The sequence below is a fragment of the Oculina patagonica genome, chromosome 2 (genome assembly GCF_052425735.1).
Source record: "Oculina patagonica isolate OP01 chromosome 2, crgOcupat, whole genome shotgun sequence".
Lineage (NCBI taxonomy): Eukaryota > Metazoa > Cnidaria > Anthozoa > Scleractinia > Oculinidae > Oculina > Oculina patagonica.
The window spans coordinates 16,227,974-16,250,751 of record NC_135759.1 but is presented as its reverse complement, the minus strand read 5'-3'; the positions used below and the strand labels follow the sequence as shown (position 1 = coordinate 16,250,751).

The window sequence follows — 22,778 nt, the reverse complement described above, 5'->3', positions numbered from 1 at the left end:
GCACAGTTGGGTTGGAGGCATTTGAGGGTAGCGCAATTTTGGGAACATGGCCAATGCGGGAAAACTGAGAGAAAGAGACGGGTAAAGACAAGGGGGAAGTTAATGGATCATCGAAGTTAAATGAAAACTTGATCATACCTTCAGGGCTACCTTCTAACGTTACGGAAGGTAGTGGTTGACTTAAAGCGATCTTGTAAACATGGAATAATGGACAAGCGCATTCGAAGAAAAATCCATTTTCTTGAAATCCAAAAGAAAATTAAAATAAAATTAACCGGTAGTCTGCCACAAAGTTGACCCTTTTTCTGGCTTGCAAATAAATATGTATTGTTCTTTCTATATAGGAAATACAAAAATGTGAATATGGAGTATGGGGGGGAGGGGGGTTGGGGGGCTTTAGCCCCCCCCCCCCAGAATTTCCAAAAAAAATACTAAGAGACTTAATAAAAGAAGAGTCTTTTAAGCCCCCCCACTTCAAGTCACTAGTCAGCGCCCCCACTTGGAAAATTGCTCCGCCGTCCCTGACACCTCCTTTACTTCAAACAAAGGCAGAAACTCTATATATGATAGTCTTTATACAGCTTCCTGTTACTGGGTCTGTTGCTTCATGCAATTATAGTCAATCCCGTTCCAAGAGCGTTAATTGAACGGCTTGTATCGAATCTCTACGTACTATAAACTTCCCTACGAGATCTATCGTCTATAAGCTATCCGGCAGCTACATCGGTCGTCCACGTGACCACGAAAAAAATCTCAGGTTATTATCGACCATTATATACAGTATATACAACGCAAAGGGCCAGGCTGTTCGAAAGCCGATTAACACTAATCCAGGATTAGAAGTTGACCCAAGTTTCAAGTTCTCTTGTAAAGTTTTCATTGCTAATGTTTTGTGGAGTTTACGATGGGTCGATGTCAAAACTGGAGGACAGAAAATATAAAAGGAGTTATGAAACCGAAATCAAAAATTTACGCTTATCCTGGATTAGCTAAATCGTCCTTTCAACAACATGGCCCTCAGTATAAATAAAGCTATAAATACCTACTTCTTAATAAAGCTATTAATAACTACTTCTTAATAAAGCTATAATTAACTACTACTTAATAAAGCTATAAATAACTACTTATAAAGAACAAGAACTACCCATCCCAGTTAAGAGCATTTTAAGCGCTTTTAGATTTTTTGGTTTTGATTTTACGTAAATTGATAAGAAAACTGCAGCTCGTGAATGGCACTGGGGTGTTCCAGAGCGAAAGGACGGACCGTAATCTTTTTCAGTTTAACTTAGTTTGAACCATATATCTTCGCGATTGATTGCCAGATTGAGACTAAAAAAAATACTTAAGAAGCAAAGCAGCCACTTTGAAGCCAATTTTTTAAATAAGCGGACTTTGGACGAAAAGGACCAAAGCGAGAAGTACTGATTACTAAAACCAGCGAGCAAAACCTACACCAATTTTGAATCTCCGTTCTACTCAAGAAGACTAACTTGAGACGTTATAATCAAAGGAGTTCTTTTGAGTTGGTCTTTGAATTCAGCCCAGCTTAACGGGAAGAATTCTTCGTAACCCCACCCAGACCCCTCCCTGTCAAACACGTCAGCTTCGTTGATGACTCGAGTGGCCTTGGGAAAGTTTGACGTCAGAGAGTAAGCCAGCTTAACGAACCCCTTGCTGCTATGGCGGAAGTCACGTGTGCTTATGGTCAGATAGAGGCCTTGACAACCGGAAGTCCTCAGCTTAAGCTCTAGGAACCTGAAAAGGCGAAAATGATGGTAATTATATGCTATACACAAAACAATTTTCCAGTGTGCAACTCTCATTTAGACTGTTCGACCAATCTGAAATATAATAATAATAAACTATGGCGTAAACAGCGACGAAGCAGACTATTACTCCCATTGTAGCTTACTCGCTGGCAATTAATGTCCTGTTGGGAGACGCTGGGGCCCAAAGTTTAAGGCTATGACCAGTCTAGTCCTGGCCGGGGTCATTGGGTTGTGTTCTCGGGCAAGACACTTGCCCGAGTGCTTTTCTCCACCCAGGTGTAAAATGGGTACCGGCGATAATAATGCTGGGGATAACCCTGTGACCCTGGCATCCCATTTAGGGGGGGGGGGGGTAGAAATGCTCCTAATCGCTTATGGGTGTATGGGCCACATGGCTCGATGCAGACTAACCTCACGGCTTTAACCATCATTTCCTGTAGCCTGCCCGATTCGAAATGGATAGCTTTCGCTAACTATGCAAATAAAAAGCGCAATGATACTCCCAGTGTTTGGTTGGTATAGTAAACTTACAAGAAAGGGCAGGATTGTCGCCGATTTTAGCTTGTTTGTTTCGAGCGATTCTGTTGCTTTGATATCTCAAGACTGTATAGCATAATTTAGCCGTTATACATCCATGCTTACATTTCGTATCCGCTGACCCAGAAATGTGGAGATTTGATGATCTTCTTTTTCTTCTCCACTTCAACGTCTTCTCCAATGTCCACTGTCCAGTTAAATACCACAGGTTCATCGTACGCTTTCCTGGCGATAGGTTCCCCTTCTTCACACTGTCTTTCCTGACAAAACAAAGAACAAGAGCGATTTTCAAATCAAAACGTATTGCAGCTTGATCGGACAGTATATGAAGAACTTACAGTCAACCCAGAGGTTCTTCTGCGGGCAACTTTGCAATGTTGCCGCGCAGTGTTCCAATAGTGAGTAGCCGTTTATTCGGACAACTTTCAAATTCAATTCCAATTTTCTTTGTAAGTTGGGGGTTAAAGTTTTCAATTTTGAAGCTCGATTCTCAGTTTAACAACAGCAAAACTTTATTTCTACAAAAACAAGACAGAATATCGTAGCAACCCGCAAATAGCTGTTTCAAAAGCGATGTAAACTCAACCTGTCGCTAATTTCTCACAGCCTGTTGATAAACAGTCGACCATCAGGCATTTATTTCCTCCCTCTTTGACAAAGAAGTGGTATTGTTTCAGTTTAAAAACGAAAATGAAATCCAGAACTTGACAAAACTCAAACGGAACTTGCCAACTTTCTGGAGCAAAATTGAATTGAATTAGCACATTGCTCGAGCAAACTCGCAATCAATATCGGAACACCAAAGTCGCGAGGAAAAGAACATCTGGTTTGACTGTAAAAATCAGCCACACCGGTACCCACCCCTTTTTTGGGTGCCACCACAAGATCGCACACAATTTACCTCCCTTCGTGGTACGCTCTCCAATAATTGTTCATTATGTTGTGGTGTCCCCCTTGGAACGATTTTTGGGCCACTACTATTTCTATTATATATAAACGATCTTCTGAATTGTCTCTCAAATTGTGAGCCAAGGATGTATGCAGATGACACCCATCAATATTCAATTACGCCTAAACCAATATCTAGAAAGTCTTCACAAATGGCTGAGAGCAAGAGGTTTAGTAATCTTACTGGTTCCCCGACAGTTGCAATCAATGATTTTCAAGTTAGCCAGGTCACTTCAGCAAATCGTTATGTACCTTAGAAAACGCATGGTAAAACACGGCTTCCTCAAACATCAGCGGAAACTTAGCAACAGTAGAAGCAATTGGATGATCGCTCGTCACGACATCATGTAGGTAGTTAATAGTCATGGATTTGAACCGAACCAGATCCAACAGAGGCTCAAGTTGATCGTCAAACACTTCATTTACTTCTGCCCATTTCATCAGCGCGAGAAACACAGTGTTCTCTGAAGATACACACAGCTCATTGCTGGAAAGAACTGAAAAAGATCAATCGCTGGTTAAAAGTGACTCACCCGTTATGAAACAACTTCCGAAATAACCGCTTAAAACAGTGAAGGAATTTTTCAATAACACGGCAAATACAAAAGAAGGTATGGATGGCTAAAAGTGAACAAGATTTAAACGGATTGTGATATGGGTTTTTGAAATACTATCAGGCTGAACAGTTTTCATAGACTGAAGTAATTTATTTGTAAACATAATAAGTTTCATAGCGGGAATTTACCAAAACTTAATAAAATAAAGTTAACTCAGCCGTAACTGACTTACTGACTTATGTCCAAAGCCCTAAGTGGGCAAAGGGCCGGACTCAGCCGTAACACAGTCTATTAACTAAAGCGAATTTAGTTTGGAGTGCGCCGTTGTCATTCTTAAGACCTTCACCTTTCTCCGACTCGACTTTTAAAACTGACATACCCTTCTCGACCTGTTTCAGATCGCAATTACGGCACGCTGTAGCAAATCTAGTATTCACAATGTCTTAACAAAATAATCAAACACATTTGGAAACAGTAAGCATAGCTGAGGCCCTGCCAGGGTAAATTCCGACAAGCGACACAGCCCAAGCGCGACAAACGGGAAAGACTTAAATTCCGACAAGGACAAGCAATTCTCCTTCAATTTAGTTACCGACAGCGACACGGAACATTTTCAAATTCAGACAAACGACACGAGAACCTCCCCTGGCGGGGCCTTATAGCTGTTTCAACGGTGTACAAGAATTACCTTTCTGTAGACCATTAGAACTCAATGAGAGAAAGTCTTCATTTGACCACTGAGAATCAAGTGGGCTGAATTCTTCAACAAGAAATTCTTCACATCGGCTAATGAATTCTGCCATTTCAGGGAGTCTAAAAAGAAACAATGAAATGGCCAACCTTTACACTGTAAAAATATTCTCTCTATTTCATAAGGTATAAAAAATAATGAGGATAGAGTTGGAGAAAAGACCCAAAATCTCACAATTAGTTATTCCACATTTGCATGTATTCCATGAATCCCAAGCCTGGGATTTGGAGGGCTGAAGTGTCATTCCGTCTTGTAGGGTAAGCTTATATTTCTATTATTTCTTACTAACAAGTCAAGATTGTTTGAGGTCGCTTTTTTTAGATCGTAAGGTTATGCATCAGTCAATTCCAGCAGTGCCCATCCCCCCCCCCTGGGCAACCGCAGGGCATTTCCTAATGTTGCCCGTCCCCAGGGTGGGGCATTTGTGTACCTCGAGTTGACCCCCGGGTATTTGACACGTGCTTTCAAAACCGTGGAGTGAGTCGCGTATTCATGATAGAGGCGTTTATAGGCCAAGACGTGGACTACGTTGCAGATTAACTAGTTCATGAAGGACTATAGAAGCTCTTGGCTGTTCGTGGATGTTTTTAAAGGTATATTTTCTCAATTTTTGATATTTCTCCCGGCGTGATCAATCGATGAAACCGATAATCGACGATAATCGATACCAATCGATTATAATCGATGCCAATTAATCGATTGATATTGGAAATCGATGACGGAAAATTTTGACTTTTAATTTCATCGATTTTCATCAACTGTCATCGATCTACATCGATTTTCATCGATTACCATCGATTTTCATTGATCGTTTTTTATTTGGTTTGATTCAATATGGGTGTTATTACATCAACTCAATGGCTCTTAAAAGTGATCAATACCTCATTTATTCATTATTTTTTGCGATACACTGTCATCTTATGCATAAAAAACAACGTTATTAAGAAATGAGGCAAGGTTTACACTAGCGTATAGATTACTTGACAAATATAACAGAAAAAGGCCAGAGAGGAGAAACCAGCTCAGCTTGTAGGTGGCCTAATTGTCCACGCTGATTAATTACTTTAAACGCGTTCCCGCGCTCTCCCCGTTTTCTCTTTGCCACAAACTCCTCACCAACTTCAACGGTGAAGTCGCAGGCATGGCAGCCTTTGACCACACACTTAATAACAAGTGTAACGTCCACTGCTCCCGGGATTGCTTTATCCGCTTTAGACATGTCGTTTTAGGATTGCGAAAATCTTTTTCCGGTTATCCTGGGGATTTGTCCTCGGGATGCCCAAGTCCGCCCAAGATATCGATAACAATCGGTGACAATCAATGAAAATCGATAGCAATCGATGACAATCGATGTAATTAAGGAAATTTTATTTGTGACTATCGATTGGTCATCGATTGGCCGATGCCAATCGATATCAATTAACTAACCATCATCGATTGATATCGAATAATTTGATTGATTGATTTCCGATCATCGATTTTGATCGATTGATCACGCCAAGTATTTCTTCATTGCTAAGAAGCAACAACTTGTTTTATATTCTTATATCACCTATCGAGAGATTGAAAACAATTAACCCGGGAGCGGGGCATTTGCCCTGTTCCTTCATCCCCACCCCGGGGAATTTTCCAATTTTTTTTTAAAGAAATGCTAATGCCTGGGGGTTAGCCCGGGGGGGGGGGGGGGCATTGGCACTGCTGGAATTGACTGATGCATTAGTTATGGAGGGTCACTACATTTGAAAACTGCTGACAGCAGTACCGGTAATAAAATTTCTATTACTTGCGGAGGATCGCAACGATAAGTAGCTGATCACTTACCTTTCATGTTCTTGCATATTCAGCGATTTGTCACAGATCTCTACTGTCAGTTCAGCTGACCCCAGAAGTCTAGAAAAATTTACCACAACAATTAGCTAAGTTGCTTGTTGAGTTATTTAAACTATAAAAATACAAATGTGGCCTAATACTGCTGTAAAAATTCTAATCTTATTTTAAAATTCCTAGCTTTCGCCGTTCTACGGCATCATCAGGGATGATATAAATTATTTCGCGTGGGCCAACAAATAATTTCTTTCTACATAACAGATTTTCTGGACTCTTCATGTTAGGAAGTTCAGATCGTGGACACTAAAGAAGTTCAGATCACTTTGATCGGTCCTCATTGTTACATGTACAGTATGTTGGCAGAATTGTCCCAAAAACAAGCAATAAAAAATAACTTCTTGAAAACTTGGCATACAAACAACATAGTTCTGAGAATTTGAAGGTGCAGATGTACATTTACAGTATATACCAAGACAATATCCCCTATTTGATGACTTTTTTTTATCCTGATTACTTGTCAGACTGCATGACATACTTTTGTATACATTATGTGACAATGTATTAAAAATGTATCAACATTGGTAATCTGAAGGTAAAAATAATATCCTACTTTTGACAAGTCTTAAGGGTGCTCTCTGCATCATAAACATGAGCAAGCCTCATAAGAATAAGAAGATTCTCCACACTCTCTGTCATGACAACTTCAGGCTTATAAAGCGACTCAATCAACAGCAAGAACATTGATGACAAGGATTCACTGATGTTCATTTCAACCTGTTTCAATAAAGTTATAGTGTGATCTCAGTTCATTACAAACATTAAATGTTATATTTAGGTTTTGAGCCTCAAAGGTAACTATATAGAGGGCTCAAAAAAGTGTCCATACATCAAGGGCCCTGTTGGGCAAGGCCCCCCCCCCCCTGGAAAGTTGTCTGCTAACCAAATCATCAAAAGTATACTGCAAGTATGACAAGCATGCAACTTCCCCAGACAAGCAAAAATTAAAAGCTGCTAATATCCAAGTTATAAAGGCAAGCATTTTCAAGACCAATAAATTACTATAACTACTGATGATCTGCATATATTCAAAATGTATCTGGCATACGATCAGAATGCAAAGTGGTGTGGTATAAATTTTAAAGTTTGTTGGATGACTTCCAGATTAAGAGTTCTGTGTCCAAGCCTGGCCAGTAGTGACCCGGATGGGGGAGACTCCTACATGTATATGAAAGGGGTGGGGACGCTCTTTGGAAATTGTGAAAAGAACCCCTAATAGAGACCAATTTGGGTGTGGTTCAAGCTTTTCTTGACCCCTAAAACATACCAAAAAACTATGAATAGAGTTTACATTTGTATATTTCTTCGTGTGCAACCCTACAGTGTAAACAAGACCATTATGGCTAAAATAATGCATTCTGCCCCAAACACCCTTTAGAAGTGAGACCAGAAATCTGAAATTTACACCCTCAGTGAGACGACAAGCATCCCCGCCCCTTTCATACCCCCCCCCCCCCGGAAAAGGGACCTTGTGCTGTGTTCTTGAGCAAAGGAGAACTTTACTATGTAAATTGCTGCACCTACAAAAAGCTTCTCGATTTCAGTGTCAGGGACCACAGAGCATTTTTCCAATTGGGGGGGGGGGGCAGGGGGGGCTAAATAGTCACTTGAAGTGGGGGGCTGTAGGGACTCTTCTTTTAGTAAGTCTTTATTTTTTTCGGAAATATTGTGGGGGCTAAGCCCCCCAAGCCCCCTGGGTCCGCTCCGCAAAAAGATTGGAGTCAGAATTTTCAGGGACTATTTTATACCCCTGGGAGGTATCATCTACGTGGGGGATGTAGCTAGATTCCTTTTCAGGAGAGGGAGAGCTAGTAAGGTGTTGTAATCACTAATTTGATCTGCTCATTACAAATCAATCATACCTTTTTTACTTTAGTTTCTTTCATCCCAGAACTAAAAAATAGGCTTCTGAAATAAGAACTATTCAAAGCCAGCCAAAAGCTGTGTACATACAGCTGATGTTCCCTGATAACTGTGTCAGCCAGTGTCAAATCTTCTTCACTTGTTTTTATACTATTTTCTGTCGATTGGGAGAAGAAAACGGCTGAGGCCCCATCCTCCGCGGAATTTGAAGCAGTAAGGCCTATTTCCCCAGCTTTATGCGCATAGCGAATGTCTGCTATAAGCAACTTGCTGAAAGTCACATCTAAGTCTACATCTGATGAGGTGCCTGCCGCCTGAAGCTTGCAAGTATCCGAATTCATCGTTGTCCCAGACTCTTGTTCTTGATCCTCGACTACGATCCAAGATTCTTCTCTCTTTTTACTCTTAACAGTTCTTTTTGTCTCAGAAGATAAAGCATCGCCTATCCCTGAATCACAGCTTAAGCTACTGACAGTTCTCGAATCTGAAATCGAAGGCAAGCTCAACGAACTCGAGTCGTCGGCAGTAGTTGGTGGTGATTCGTCGTTAAAGTTTTGCTCAACTGTACTCACAACGGATTCATTTTCCACTGAATTCTGCGGTTTTTCTTGTTGATTGCTGTTTGTTGTTGAGAGACTATCATCGTTTCCACCCTGCGAGTTAGTTTTGGTGATGCTTCGAACTCGCCAGGCGGCTTCCAATTTCTCCCAGCCATCTTTTCGAATCTTGACGACCAAAATGCGGTCAGACATTTCAGGATTGTTAAAATGATCCCCGATTTTATCGAAAAGCTTTTCCATGATCACAAACCTCGTTTTCTTAACATTCAACGCTAAGCATCAACTATTTTTGGCCAGAAAAATCTAAAATCTAACATAGACGCCTTTGTAAAATTTTTAAAACAAATAATAAACAAAAAGCGCACACCGCTGACCAGTTAATTTCGGGATGCTGCATGTCAGCGGCTACGCAAGCAGAGCATGAGCAGAAATCCGTTGAGTCACTATTGAAAAAAGTAAAAATTTTGTAGAACTTTTGTGAGTCATTATGGTGCTGGAATCTACAGTTGTATGGTAAGATTCTACCTGTTTTTCATTGTGATCGTAGATACTTCAAAAATGTTGGTTTTACATTGAAATTTAATACTTGGTGTTTTTCGTAGCGTTGATAACAGCGAATGGATGAGAAATGGCGATTTCCTTCCCACGAGATTACAGGCACAACAAGATGCTGTAAGCTTAGTTTGTCACTCAAAAACCAGACAAAACCCAGAAAATAATGTTGGTCTAATGACTTTAGCTAGGTGAGTGTGTGACACATTGTTTTCAGACTGATCACAAGCAAAATAACAGTTATAAAAGCCACTCTATATCTAAAAGGTTTTGATAAAAGCAGACAAGCTTTCTTCTACACTTGGTTGCTCATCTAAGGGTGAAGTTAAATGCACAGAAATATTCACAAATGATTCTTTGTTGATGTCCATTATCAATTAATTGTTATCAATTGATATTGTTTTCTATCAGTTATCACATCATAATTTTTCAAGTAACCTTTTCTGGCATAAACTTCATAAGATCAATGCAATAAATCTATTAACAGCTGCCAATGAGAGTCACAATTTTATGTTATATATCAGTCAACAATCAATGGTACAGGTCCGCATCTCTTATTATTATCACTTTTTCTCAGTGTTGATCTGAAAGTAATCTTAGAACCCTGTAACAAAGTCCTTGGTATAAAAAAAACAATAGCCTCCATTTGGCGCGAAAATATGCATGAATATTTGTCCATGGACATTGTCTGTTCAGACATTTGAACAGATTTCCGAAAAACTGTGAGGTTCGAGGAACGGATCAATGTCCATAAAACATATCCAACAATTTTTTTGAAGCCAAATTGAGGCTATTGTTTTTATTATCCTTCAAATATTGTTACACAAGACCGCTTACTTCGAAAAAACCTTCTCTCAAAGCTTTTAAGTAAAAAACTTTTCCGTAACCGCTCAAAATATTGTTTTGTTTAAAATGTTTAGTTCTACAACAATTTACTCAGGATGAAAACTGAACATGCGAGCATAAATACCAAAGTTCGTAGTTGGGGCATATTGTGTCATGTGACGCTTTTTAACCTATCGTGCGCGAGCAAAAATATTTGATGAATTATAATGGATGATATTCTTCAGCCTAGCCAAAGTTACTGATACTATGGGTAAAATGTATGGAAACAGAACCCAGAACGCCTGTCGTAAACACATCTTCCTTATGTTGTATCCCAGTTTCACTGTAACAGCTGCTATAGACTATGAACTATGGATTTTTTGGGACAATTATTGAAGGTAGCTTTATATGTTTAAGATGGCTCTACACATAATCTTTAAATCTTTGGATGAAACTCTAGTGTTTGACCATTGAATTGACAGCTATTGAGCAGTTCTTTCATGTGCTGATGTTGTTTTTCAAAGTGAAATAAATAAATGTACTGTTTCAATTCCCAGTCTTGAGGTTCTAGCCACTTTAACAACAGATGTTGGTAAAATCCTGTCTTCCCTGCACAAAGTCCAATCCAAAGGAGAAATTAAATTCCTCACAGCAGTTAAAATAGCTCATGTGAGTATCTTTAATATTTATTTACTTTGGACATATATAGTGCGACTTCTCGAACTGGGCTACTTGGAAGAAAGTTGACCAATCAAATGTTGAAGAATACAAAAAAAAATTCAAAAACAAAATTTGAAAACTCAATAAAGTTGCGGACAATGCACACCTCTCGGGAAACTTTGAAAATTTTTATTGGAGCAGTTTACTGTCACAAAACAAGTTTTGAAGCTAAATTTTTGGAGTAAAATGTAATAATTATGATATTTTGCTTCTAAAAATGGGACAATCATGATGTAGAGTGTCCACAAAATAGAAAAAATCAATCAATCAATCAAACTTTATTTAACAAGGGTAGACAGACTTACAATTGCCTTCACTTGGTTACAAACACATAACAAAATGTTATAGAGCTGTTGTCTCGATGCTTTAACATCATTGGTCTGTTTATGAAAAAGATATCCATCCATTCTCAAATAATGTTTTGATTGGTCAACATTCTTCCAAGTAGTCCCTCTGTAATTTTTTATCTTTGTCGATAAACTGGTTAAATTACAAGGTCACTTAAAATTGTGTTCACTTCAGATATTATCAACACATAATACAGAGCAACTATTGAGTACATGTAACCCAGGGGGGGTACTCCGACTTGTAAATGACGGGGATGATCGAATGAAGGCAAAAATCAGGACCCAAAAAATTCCCTAAGCTTCCGACACTACCCAAAAAAATCCCTGGACTAAAAACTAACCCCCCAAAAAATCCCTTGTCAAATTACCCCTAAATTGCCAGGAGGGGCAATAACGCTCGAGTTTGATTATTCATCATACCATAAATACGCCAAGGCAGTGCCAAGGCACTTTAGTTCGTTTTTAATACCCCAAAAATCCTCTATTTGAATCAAGTCACCCAAAAAAATACTTGCCAAATCTTCCAACCCAAAAAAATCCCGGAATCGAAAATTTTAAACCCAAAAAAATCCTTCGATCATCCCTGTCATTTAAAAGCCAGAGTACCCCCCCTGGGACATGTAAGTTCATCTTTGATTGAAATTCCTTCCCTTTAGTTGGTGTTAAAACACAGACAAGGGAAAAATCACAAAATGAGGATTGTTGTGTTTGTGGGAAGTCCTATTGAAGCTGATGAAAAAGAAGTAAGTTGTTGTTATTTCTGTTGTTGTTGTTATACATTATAAAAATTCCAAGCTACAAGCTTGTGATCTTGTACAAAGTAACAAAGCAATTTAAATATTGATTAATTGCGTTCAACGAAGGAGAACACATACTACTGTATATATTGTTATAATAATAAAATCTAGCGAGTTGTTTATCTCGGCAGCAATTGCGCCACAAAAGAAATTTACTGAGTTGCTTAGCTCGGCATCATATTGCCACAGTGTAAATCTATCAAATTGCTTAATTCAGTCTCGGCGGTTATTGCATCATTCCATCATGTGTGATATTGACACATGCCAAGTGAATTGTGGAGGTCAACAGGGATGTAGCTATTAGAAAACACTAAGCCGGCTGATCAACAAACCCAGCTGGCTTTTTTGGCCTAGGCAGATCTAAAAGTTTACCTTGGTCTCTGTTTTCATGTGAAATTTCAGCCGGATTTAAGTTCTCTTTCAGCCGGTGAAATTAGCGACATCCCTGGGTCAATTGCGTAAAATGGGCAGATTTAAGGCATACAAAATTGACTCGAATGCTCTCCACTAATTTATGATTATTACTAGTTTTATTAATAAAATTAAAAAAGTGAAGCATGTATGTTGTGTTGGTCTTGTATTGTGCAGCATTTTGACATTATTACAGCTATGATTGTTATATTATTAGCCAATATTTGAATAGTTGTAATCATTTTGTGTGTCAGTGACCCTTGTTTTTTTCTTCATTTAGCTTGTCAAACTAGCCAAGAAACTGAAAAAGGAAAAAGTTAACCTTGATATTGTTAACTTTGGTGAAGAGGTAAATGCTAGTGATATTATCCTATATTGGAGTCTGTCACACCAGAAGTTGTAGTTTCTTTAATTCTGTTTGACTATGGTGACAGCTTGAGAAACTGTATGATACATTGTGTTCTGATAATCAAATACAATATATATCTGTTCATTCAGTTGTGGTTCAATTTTACCCTCAGTACAATCTTGTATTTTCCTTTGTTTTGTATTTATTTTACACCAGAACAAACAAAAATATGTCATTGTACAGAGTGTATAACTGAACCACAACATACTGTTGAACCCTGGTAACTCAAACTCTGAAGGGAAACGAAAAACATTTCGAGTTAGCGGGGTTTTCGAGTTAACCAAGTAAAAATAACTGAAAAGTAGGTCCAAGGGAAATAGATGTTAGTTCGAGTTAGCAGGGTTGTTTGAAACTTATCCGAGTGCGAGTTACCGGGGTTCTACTGTATCTATACATAAAAGGGACAGGCTTGAGTGCATGTAAGAGATTATATACAAGTAAATTTTGGTATGTATGCATACTTTGATAAGGCGTCCATATCATTTAATAGGGCACGTGCTCAAGAAAAGGTTTAAAACTGCAGTTGGACCTCTCAGCAAAATCTCTTGTAGATGACTTCATCACAGGGAGCAGAGGAGCCAAATTCGACCTTTGTTCAATTTATTTCGTAGCACTTGTCATAGGTTATCTGTTCTTTTTGTTTAAGTGACGGTTAAACCAGCGGGAATCCTGTTCGCTGCAATTATGCAACAGACTATTGAAGGAGTTTCCCACTGGCTTAACCGTCGCATAAAGTAAGCTCATTTGCATAATGTGTATGAAATACTCGCATAAGCACGAAATGTTCGAAGTCGCTGTGGCAAAGAAAGATAAAAAGTGCAAGGTATTTTTGCATTTCTAAGCTTCCTAACATCTGTTTAGTAGGATTCAGTTGAAATTAAGAATGGTCTGGTCTGGACTCGTGAAATAAAGGCCGGCGAAGACACCATACTTTTGCATGTTTACAAAAAGCGATCTAAAGGTTGCTGATATTTAAATTTTTACGGACCCGTAAATCAAAATATATCAAAATTATCATGCGTTCCCAACCTTTGAAGAACCACTTAACTTGGGAATAATAATAATAATTTGGTGCGTTTGGTTATTTTCGAGCAGCGAGCTCGTCAACTTATGAAATTTCTCGTTCTGGCCAAGCTCAAAATTAGGCCTTTTGCAGCCTTCACTGTTGAGAGCTCTAAAAAATATATCTTAACGTATTTCCAAAAACTAAAGTCGTTGCATTTACTTACAACCTAAGATAGTTCACTGGGCAAAGTTTGAGGGAAAACTATTTTCCGACCCGAAATGCGATAGACCGCTTTAAGAGAAACTGCCACTTAATATTTACAAGGGTTGAATTTGGCTCCTCTGCTACCTGTAACTTCAAGTGAAAAATGAAGCCTCTTGTAAGCTTTTACACTACTCTTTGTTGATGAGAAAATTTTGCTGCTTAAAGTCCCATATTAAATAGCTGTTAATGAACAGGAATTGTACTTCTCTGACAATATCAGACCTTGCTTACATCCATCTCAATCTGTGTTAGTGGATACCTCTGACAACGAAAAACTAAATGTAAATTTATTTATTTTTCTTTAGACGGCAAATTCAGACAAGCTTACATCATTCATCAACACTCTGAATGGAAAGGATGGGAACTTGTGTCACCTTGTGACAGTGCCGCCAGGTCCACTGCTGTCTGATGCGCTGATTTCATCACCCCTACTGCAGGGAGAGGATGGTGCTGCTCCTGGAATGGAGTATGCTTCAGAATACGGCTTTGATCCTAACTCTGATCCAGAGCTTGCACTGGTGAGTAGTCATGTAACCTGCTACATGGATTTTAGACAGGGGGCTACCACAGTTCTTGGATTGGTTGGCTATTAGCCTGTGAACAGGCTCTCCTTCTAGGCTTGCTTTGCTCGCTGATATTTTTTCGCCCTGCCCCACTTGGGAGCCTGTTTGCAGGCTAGTTGCCTATCGGTGGCCGTTGAAGGGTTTTTGAAATTGTGGTTACATGAAACATACTCTGATCAGGTGTATGACAACATAATGAATTTACAAATAAACTGGATATGCACTGGGCTCTTTACACCAGACCAGATACTTTCAAGTTAGTTTCAGTTTGCATGTGTCTCAATAACGCTGTTATGAAAATAATCATGTCAGGTTCTTTTGTCACCATAATCGTTCCTTTAGGTTTCTTTACTCGAAATAAAGAAACAAAATGCGAGCTTGTGTTGACATATAGTAATACACGGTTTACATGTAGCATTCTGAAAACATGAATGCAACTTCAATAATTATAGTAGTACACAGTTCTTTTATTAGAAACAGTGTCATGTAACAACAACCTTGTAAACTGATGACTCTTTTGTGGTGACTTCCAGGTAATGTTTTATATAGAAAACAAATCTGCTTGTATCTGAGATTTCACGAGCCGATTCAAATAAGCAAATTTTCTCAAGAATCAACTGCCTTGATTACAAGCAAATTCTCTTGAGTAATATGAGATGAAATGTATGAAATCAGGCGGGAGAGTTCTCCAAACTGACCTGGGCATGACGTGTGATGTCTTTTTCTGTTCCAGGCCCTCCGTGTATCTATGGAAGAACAGCGACAGCGGCAAGAGGAAGAAGCACGCAGAGTCACGGCAGCAAGCGGGGAGGAGGCTCCCACCCCTGAAGCACCTATCGCTGACAGTGAGGAGGCAATGCTCCAGCAGGCTCTATCCATGTCCACTCCGCAGACTCCAGTGTTTGACTTCAATGCCATGACAGAGGAGCAGCAGATTGAGTATGCCATGAGGCTGTCACTGCAGAATCTAGAGGCAGAGAGTGTGGCTGATAGGGGCAGTGATAAGGAGACAGCAGGGAAACAGGACGAGAAGGAAGGACAGGCTGGAGCAAGTGCAATGGAAACAGATACACAGGTATGACATTCAAAATGACCATCTTGGTAAGGTCTGGTAAAATGGTAAAGTAGGCACTTTGTTCATTTCTCTCTATCAGTGACAAGTTTGTTATTAGAATGGATCAAAGATAGTGTGTTGGATCGATAAAGCTCCTTTCCAATGTACCTGTAAGACCGAATCACAAATGTACAGATCGGCCCAAATGTTTGGACCTTCCCGACACAGCTACTCTTTTTTAAAAAATCAAAAATCTAATTCCATACAAACATTTCTTTCTCGCCTTGTTTTCCCTGTTTTAAAAATGGTCAAGTTTACTGCAAATTGTACTGTAATCTATCACGAGGCCATTCACTGGGGCGACAAGAGGCGTAATTAACCAATCACGACTCAATAAGTCATCTTGTAACCGGTGGTGAGCGCGGGAAAAGTGCCATTCGCCGATTGGTCAAAAAGGCAATTTCGTCGCTCTGATTCAGATTGGTTAGAGGGTGTTGTACGCGTTTTATTAACCAATCAGTTATCACAGAGCTCAGCAAACGCCGCCGTAATTTGGGTCATCGCACAACGCTTCTCTTTTTTTATTTACAATACATACATGTACACTAATTACAATGCAGTATTTATCTACAACGTTTCTCAACATTGTCCGTGGTTATTGAGCTCGTCTCACGCAATCTTTATTTTCACTGTTGTTACTTGCAGGGGGATGACGCACAAGACATCACAGGGGTCATGTCCGATCCGGACTTCATCAAGAACGTGCTAAGCACGTTACCTGGCGTGGACCCCAGCAGCGAGGCCATTCAAAAGGTCATGACGTCCCTCGCTCAGCAGGACAGTGAGGAAGGCAAGGACGAGGATGAGCCTTTGGATGAGGAGTCCAGCAAGGACAAGAAAAAAGACAAGAAATAACAAGACGTTTCGTTGTAAATACGTTATTTTCGTGCCAGGAGTAACAATTACAGAAATTATAGAATGGATTTTTTTTTTTTGTTAAGTTACAGCTGTAGGTGAGCGCAGGATTTCTTTCCTTCTGCGGTAAATAAATTGTTTGAAATTATGCCTTTTTTGATAGCTGGCTGTTTTTAACATGTAGCCTTGAGGTCGCAAACGTAGAGGGTCGAAACGAGAAAACGAAGGTGGCGAGGGGCCAGGGGGGGGGAGAGTGAAATCCTTTCTCTCCCCCCCCCTCCCCCCCCCTCCAGCCCTTTTTCCCTCTCTCCCCAAGCATCTAACGAGTTTTAATTCAAGATGGCGCTCGCCCGATCAAAATGCGCTCGCTAAAATTCGCCTGCAGGCTAGTTCCAGTCTCGCAGATTGTAATGGAATAGGCAAAATAAAGGCGAGAAAGAGACAAATAAACGAGTTAGGAAACAGTTGTGTATTCCAGCAGCGCTATGCCTTGCTTGAACCGCAGATCATCTATCTCATGTTCAGTGCACATGAGTTCGTACCACCCCAACACGAAATAGATGCAACTTTGGGCTCTACCCGGTAATACGTCGGTATTGAAAGAAAATGTGACTGGCTGACGAAATGAAGGCAAAAACTGCCGTTTTCTTCCATTCCCCTACCCCCTAGGCTCGATTTCCAGCCGCTTTTCGGGAAAATGAGCCCGCGCTTCTCCCCCCGAAAGCATTTGTTCCTCCCCTCCTCTCTCGGGGAGGAACAAAGACCGGACTCGAGGAGGCGGCGGAAATCGAGCCTACCTACCCCCTAGTCTCCGTCAAAAAGCGTACCGGTGTATATAAAATACAGTCACTGAAGTCCCAGTTTCTCGAACTCCTCACTCAGTTGTTTCAGTTGGCGTTTTAAGCAGTTCAAAACTCTCTGCCCATTACACGAACCTATGTATTGTGGTGGTTTGTAATTTTTTTGGTGATTTAGGGGGATGTTTGGGAGGAGATAGTTTTTCTCAAAGGATTAGTAATATTAAGAGAAATAAAAAATATTGAAGATTTAATTTGATGTTAAAATTAGAATTTGAAGTTAAAAATTAGTAGACGGACACCAAATAGCCCCCTGACAACGTGGGGTGCTCTTGCGTGGGGGTCAACTGTACATGTCTGGTGGTGGTCCAATTTTTTTTCATCCCTTCTTAAAACCTCTTAAAATTTCACTCAAATTTACTTTTCCCCCCGCCTTCAGGGTAAACATCAAACACTTGTTTTCAGCGTCATTTTGGCGCCGCGATAAAAATACAAGAGTGACAGCAAACAATGATTAAAAACCAGATGTTCCTACGAAGTAAGACTTTTAATATAAAATACCGAAAAATGTGGAAAATAGCCAACATTTTTACCATGTTTTACGGACACGCAGGAACATGTTAGCCGTTTGATCGAGTTCTAAACATTTGGAGAATCGTTAATTAGCTATACCGGGTTTATACTGGAGTTATTTTTGATCAATTTTTGCGCTGGAGTCAGTTTATTTTAACTGTCAGTTGCAAATGAGCCAGAATAAATATTAGAATCTTCTTTCCATTACAATTAAAACAATTATTCAGCTCATTCGCAACAAATTAAATGGGAAGGGAAGCCAAATCAATTTCAATCCTGCGCGATGCCAACAGATGGTATATTTTTTTTAGGAGGCACTAAATTGTGCGAGCTTTAAGCGAAGTTACAGTACTACAAATTGATTCTATGCCTTGAGTTGTTTAGTTTTATCGAAGAATATAGCTGTAGAGTATAGTATTGAAGGTTCACAATCTGCCAACAGAGGTAATCCTTTGGATTAATTCACTTCCCAGACATAACATCATAGCACCAACTGTGAGAAAATCATAAAGCGGCTCTTTGAATTATTTTTATTCAGAACCGGGCATATAATTATGAAAATCTCGCCACTAACTATTATATGAGTGGTGTTGTACGGTGGAAAGAAAGAAGAATAATTTAGATGAATAGAAGGGATTATCAACCCTCGCGTGCAAAAACGATTAACTGTAAAAGAAAATTTCACAACTTTCGTTTTTGCGGCAGAACACGTGATCAGTTTGACTTATCTCGGCGGGTCACTGGCTGAGAAAAACAAAAGATAGATAATCTACTGTAGCTTTTACGATCAGGAAGGGGCAGGCAATTTCTGGGAACGCGCGCGTTTTAAGCGCGCTTCGCGATCTCCGCGCGAGGGAGGGTGGATTATTTTTCTTGCCTCAGGGTTCGACTCCCGTTGAGGGAATTTGCAATTTGATTGTTTTGGAATTCAGATCAATTACAATTAGAATTTTAACGAGGATGGAAAAGATCTCATGGATCTCAATTTGTTTGGTTTAAAGGCCCTAGACTTCAAAACTTCATTTCACTTTTCCCATTAGATATTAACAGCCAATCAGAAAGAAGAACAAGAAGAAATGCCATTGTATAGCTTGGGCATGATCTCGGATTTAATCGTACCGGCGAATAATTTCACGGTATACTTATACCAAACAAAAACATTGTACAAATTATCAGCTCTCACCATTGAGTCCCCTTGTCGCTTGCTTTCTTGCTTTCTTAGATAAACAATTCAATAACCACGTGGTCACTCCACGCGGTCCTGGTAGCCCTGAGGCTACAAACCTAGCGCCAGGCCCGGTGGCGTTTAACCTTATCACTGTTAGTGTCGAGTTATTTTTAAAACAATCGTAGAAAAATGGCGCCTTTTCCATAGTCATAGATATTGCCAAATTTGCCTGAATTGAAAAAGTCCACTGATTTGCAAAAGATTTTTATTTCTGAGCTTTTGGAAAAAGACTTGCCATTAATTTTTTTTTTTTTTCAGAAAGTGCTGTTTAATTTTGTTTGCTTGCAATGTTTGTTTCTTTGTTTTTTCTTGTTCTTGATCTTTCGCCTGACTTTTTCTTTTTATTTCCCAATCCTGAATTATCACTCTACTCTCTCTCTCTCAACGGTATTTTTTTTTTCTGCCAAAAGTTTAGGCAGTTTCTCTGACTCAATTTTACTTATTCTTTTGTTTCACTTTTTTCTCACATCCTATCCTACAGTGCTATCCTTTTTTTATCCCTTCTTTTATAACCTTTTACAGAGAAGAGGAGTGAAATTCAACCTCAGAATGAATGTGTAAGTAAACTTTATTTACATCCAATAATCAAACTCAGCCGGCGCTAATCGGAGTACAAGACATTGAATGTTAGTAAAAAAATATGATATTTCCACTCCACATGTGTTATGAGTTTACTTTACTGTTTGCTCACCAGTTATTGAATCACGTAGTTCAATTACATTTTGCGCTGTCACCTCTTGAGATCCTTTCAAACGCTGCCAGCTGACTTAAACCGTCCCGGTTGGACTACAGTGGAACCTCGATTTAACGAACCTCTAGATAGCGAAGTCCTCGGTATAGCAAGCGATATTCTTCGCCATAACGAATTCGAAACTTCTTTATAGCGAACATATTTTGCCAGTCCCTTGGCACTTTATAGTTATATGGACGTTCCACTGTATTAAGTGAAAGGTACCGTAGACTAATGAGAAGAAAATGGTAATAAAATCAGGTAGTCACATTTGAGTTTGCGGTTTGAAAAAATTTCATGCAGTCACGACTAGTTGGTAGCACAGTCACTGAGCACCAAGTACTTCCACTAAAACCATATCAATCACGTTTCCATGGCAACTCAAGTCTTTTGAAGTGTAGTTTTTATGATTAACCTTTTAGCCCATTTTTTTTTCTTCTGTCATAGTTACAGCAACTGATTATGATCTAAGCATTAGCACTAGCCATGTTGGCCTACTTCCAGGAGAACTGGTGTAGATTTTGGGAAAAAACGACTCGAAAGGGCTGTATTGACCCCCCAAAGTGCCATGAATCAAAGCCTATAGGTTACTGCCAGATTTAGGATTGATGGCGGAAACGCAGTATCGCTGAAGCACTTAAAAATAAGTTATGACGTTTGAAAGTCAATAGTTTTGTTGTTGCTGTTGTTTTGTAACCATACCCACCTTTTTGGGAGAAAACACGCACACAAAAAAACACTGATAAAACCATGGTCATTATTGACCTGTACCGATCGGCACCCTACATTTAATAGTATTTCACTACTTTTCACCGCCTTTTCGCGGAAACTGATATCAGTTTGGATGAATTATATTTGTTGCGGGATCATTGTTTTGCCCTTCGTGAGAAAATGGCAAATATTAAAACCCACAAGAGTCAGCATGCCGCACACAATATATTTTATGTGGTTTACGCGTTTACAAGTCACAATATCTGCGCGCATGCACTAGTACTGCAGTCCAAGGAGATTCGCTTTAGCTCTCTTTATTTTTTCCCTGTTATTTATTGAGATAGCGATCTATTCACTTCAATCATCTCAATCAAATTTCAAGTGTTGCCCAGTCTTATCACAAAAGGTGAAATTTAATAAATTACTGTGCAATGCAATGCCGAGGAAAACTGGGGAGGTTCACGAACTGTTATCTTATTTGGCCAGACCTAATGTGTCGAGAGTCGAATGGGTGAAACGGATAAATAAATAAAATAAATAAATAAGTAAATAAATAAACAGCACCAGGTCTTGTTGTGATCTATATAATTTGCGCAACCTCAAAAATAAAAAAAGGCCCAAACGATTTTTCAAGTTTGATTCGTTGTTTCTGGCTGTTCAACTGTCTTCTTCCTTTTTTTGCTTAGAACTACCTTTTTGAAATATAAAATAATGTTCGCAATTTTCAGAGAATTCTGAGATTATGGGCCTTGTTGGGGACTTTTAGGAACATGGGATAAACAACACTGAACTGCATGCTGAAATAATTATACGGATAACGGCTACTGACCTCGGCATGAGATAAGTACGGGATAAATTACATAAGTACGTCAAAGTTAAACTTATCTAATCATAATCTTTTATTTGATCAGATTTGATACTTTGAGGACGATAACCATTTCTATATGCATTTCTCGTGTTTCCAGCCATTTCTGACGGTCTCATGAAATTTCAAATTTCAGTTGGGGAGCTCCCCGCCCTAGCCGGGAGTCTCGCCTTTGAAGCTGCCCCCCCACCCCGGCCCTTCTTTCTATTTCACTCGGTTTCACCTGCGGACCGGGCCTATATGTCCTATTGCTGTATATACAAGTGAATTTTGTCTGAAAAAAAAAAATTCCTCTGCAAACTTTTTTTTTAATTTGTGCACCTCTGCAAACATTTTTTCGAAATGCAAACTTTTTTCTAAACATATCGTGTTTGCAAGCCTTTTATTTTGTCTTTTTAGGCCCTACAAACATAACACCCTAAAAAGTCTGTTTCTTTCATCAAGATAGTTGCTGAGGCGAAACCGAGTGGAAGTGGACCACAGAAAAATACAAAATACATACTCTCTCTGTGAGCTTAGTAACGGAACGCATCTGCTTTTTGCGTGCTAAAACAATAAATTTTAATAGAGTAGTGGTCATTCCAATTAATTGTTCATGCTTCGAGTCACCGCGTCCTCCCCTTGTCTGACTGACAAATTGATCCCCAGGGACTCATCCCTAGCAGAAAATAAAATTAAGAACCATTTACCCTGTCATTAGTTTGACCACAGGGTTCGAATATTTATCCGTGCTTGATTGCACTCTTTATTTAACCTTTGTTTTTTCAGCATGCTTTTATAGCAACTTATAAACATGCTAAAAGGGATGAGTTTATCTGGGGGAAAACTGCACTTAAGAAGGTGCCTAGCTCTTTCAAATTTTCAAGCAAGAGAATTCACCCGATGTAGCGGTTTTTTTGTAAACATTCGACCATCTGTGATGTATATTGAGCGCAGCGATCGACCAGGCCTCATGCCGAGAAAATTGTTTCAAAAATGCCAGCAACGTTCATAAGCAATGTATGCAGTTTTTGTCTTGCGGGTTTGTGTTTGAATACCTCAATTTCGTGATGAAAATCTACTTGCGTGCACTCCCTGAACAATCCTTGGAATTATACACCCGCGAGTAACAGAAACTGTGAAGGGTAGATAATGATATGCGG

The 22,778-nt window shown here is 39.4% G+C and overlaps 2 protein-coding genes across 2 annotated transcripts; one reads left to right on the top strand and one right to left on the bottom strand.

The window, feature by feature from the left end:
- Positions 1–525: 525 nt before the first annotated feature.
- LOC144643196 (uncharacterized) lies at positions 526–9,197 on the bottom strand. The gene is made up of 7 exons (XM_078502379.1): positions 8,309–9,197; positions 7,000–7,163; positions 6,384–6,452; positions 4,500–4,624; positions 3,507–3,751; positions 2,412–2,566; positions 526–1,755 (listed from the first exon to the last, which is right to left on the bottom strand). Exons 1-7 carry the CDS (start codon positions 9,107–9,109, stop codon positions 1,473–1,475), a joined length of 1,842 nt encoding a protein of 613 aa, XP_078358505.1. The 5' UTR covers positions 9,110–9,197; the 3' UTR covers positions 526–1,472.
- LOC144643211 (26S proteasome non-ATPase regulatory subunit 4-like) lies at positions 9,154–16,880 on the top strand. Its single transcript, XM_078502397.1, has 8 exons — positions 9,154–9,382; positions 9,472–9,612; positions 10,804–10,915; positions 11,970–12,056; positions 12,802–12,870; positions 14,506–14,718; positions 15,497–15,838; positions 16,523–16,880. Exons 1-8 carry the CDS (start codon positions 9,357–9,359, stop codon positions 16,730–16,732), a joined length of 1,200 nt encoding a protein of 399 aa, XP_078358523.1. The 5' UTR covers positions 9,154–9,356; the 3' UTR covers positions 16,733–16,880.
- The last annotated feature ends 5,898 nt before the right edge of the window (positions 16,881–22,778 follow it).

What these genes read in the sequence shown, in the direction of transcription:
- LOC144643196 (XM_078502379.1), bottom strand. Translation starts at nt 9,109, where the DNA reads ATGGAAAAGCTTTTCGATAAAATCGGGGATCATTTTAACAATCCTGAA. An exon ending in AATATGCAAGAACATGAAAG is followed by an intron (nt 4,625 to 6,383) that starts GTAAGTGATCAG and finishes GTTTCTTTTTAG; the next exon opens with ACTCCCTGAAATGGCAGAAT. An exon ending in TGGGTCAGCGGATACGAAAT is followed by an intron (nt 1,756 to 2,411) that starts GTAAGCATGGAT and finishes TCGCCTTTTCAG; the next exon opens with GTTCCTAGAGCTTAAGCTGA.
- LOC144643211 (XM_078502397.1), top strand. Translation starts at nt 9,357, where the DNA reads ATGGTGCTGGAATCTACAGTTGTATG. An exon ending in GGTCTAATGACTTTAGCTAG is followed by an intron (nt 9,613 to 10,803) that starts GTGAGTGTGTGA and finishes TTCAATTCCCAG; the next exon opens with TCTTGAGGTTCTAGCCACTT. An exon ending in CAATGGAAACAGATACACAG is followed by an intron (nt 15,839 to 16,522) that starts GTATGACATTCA and finishes TGTTACTTGCAG; the next exon opens with GGGGATGACGCACAAGACAT.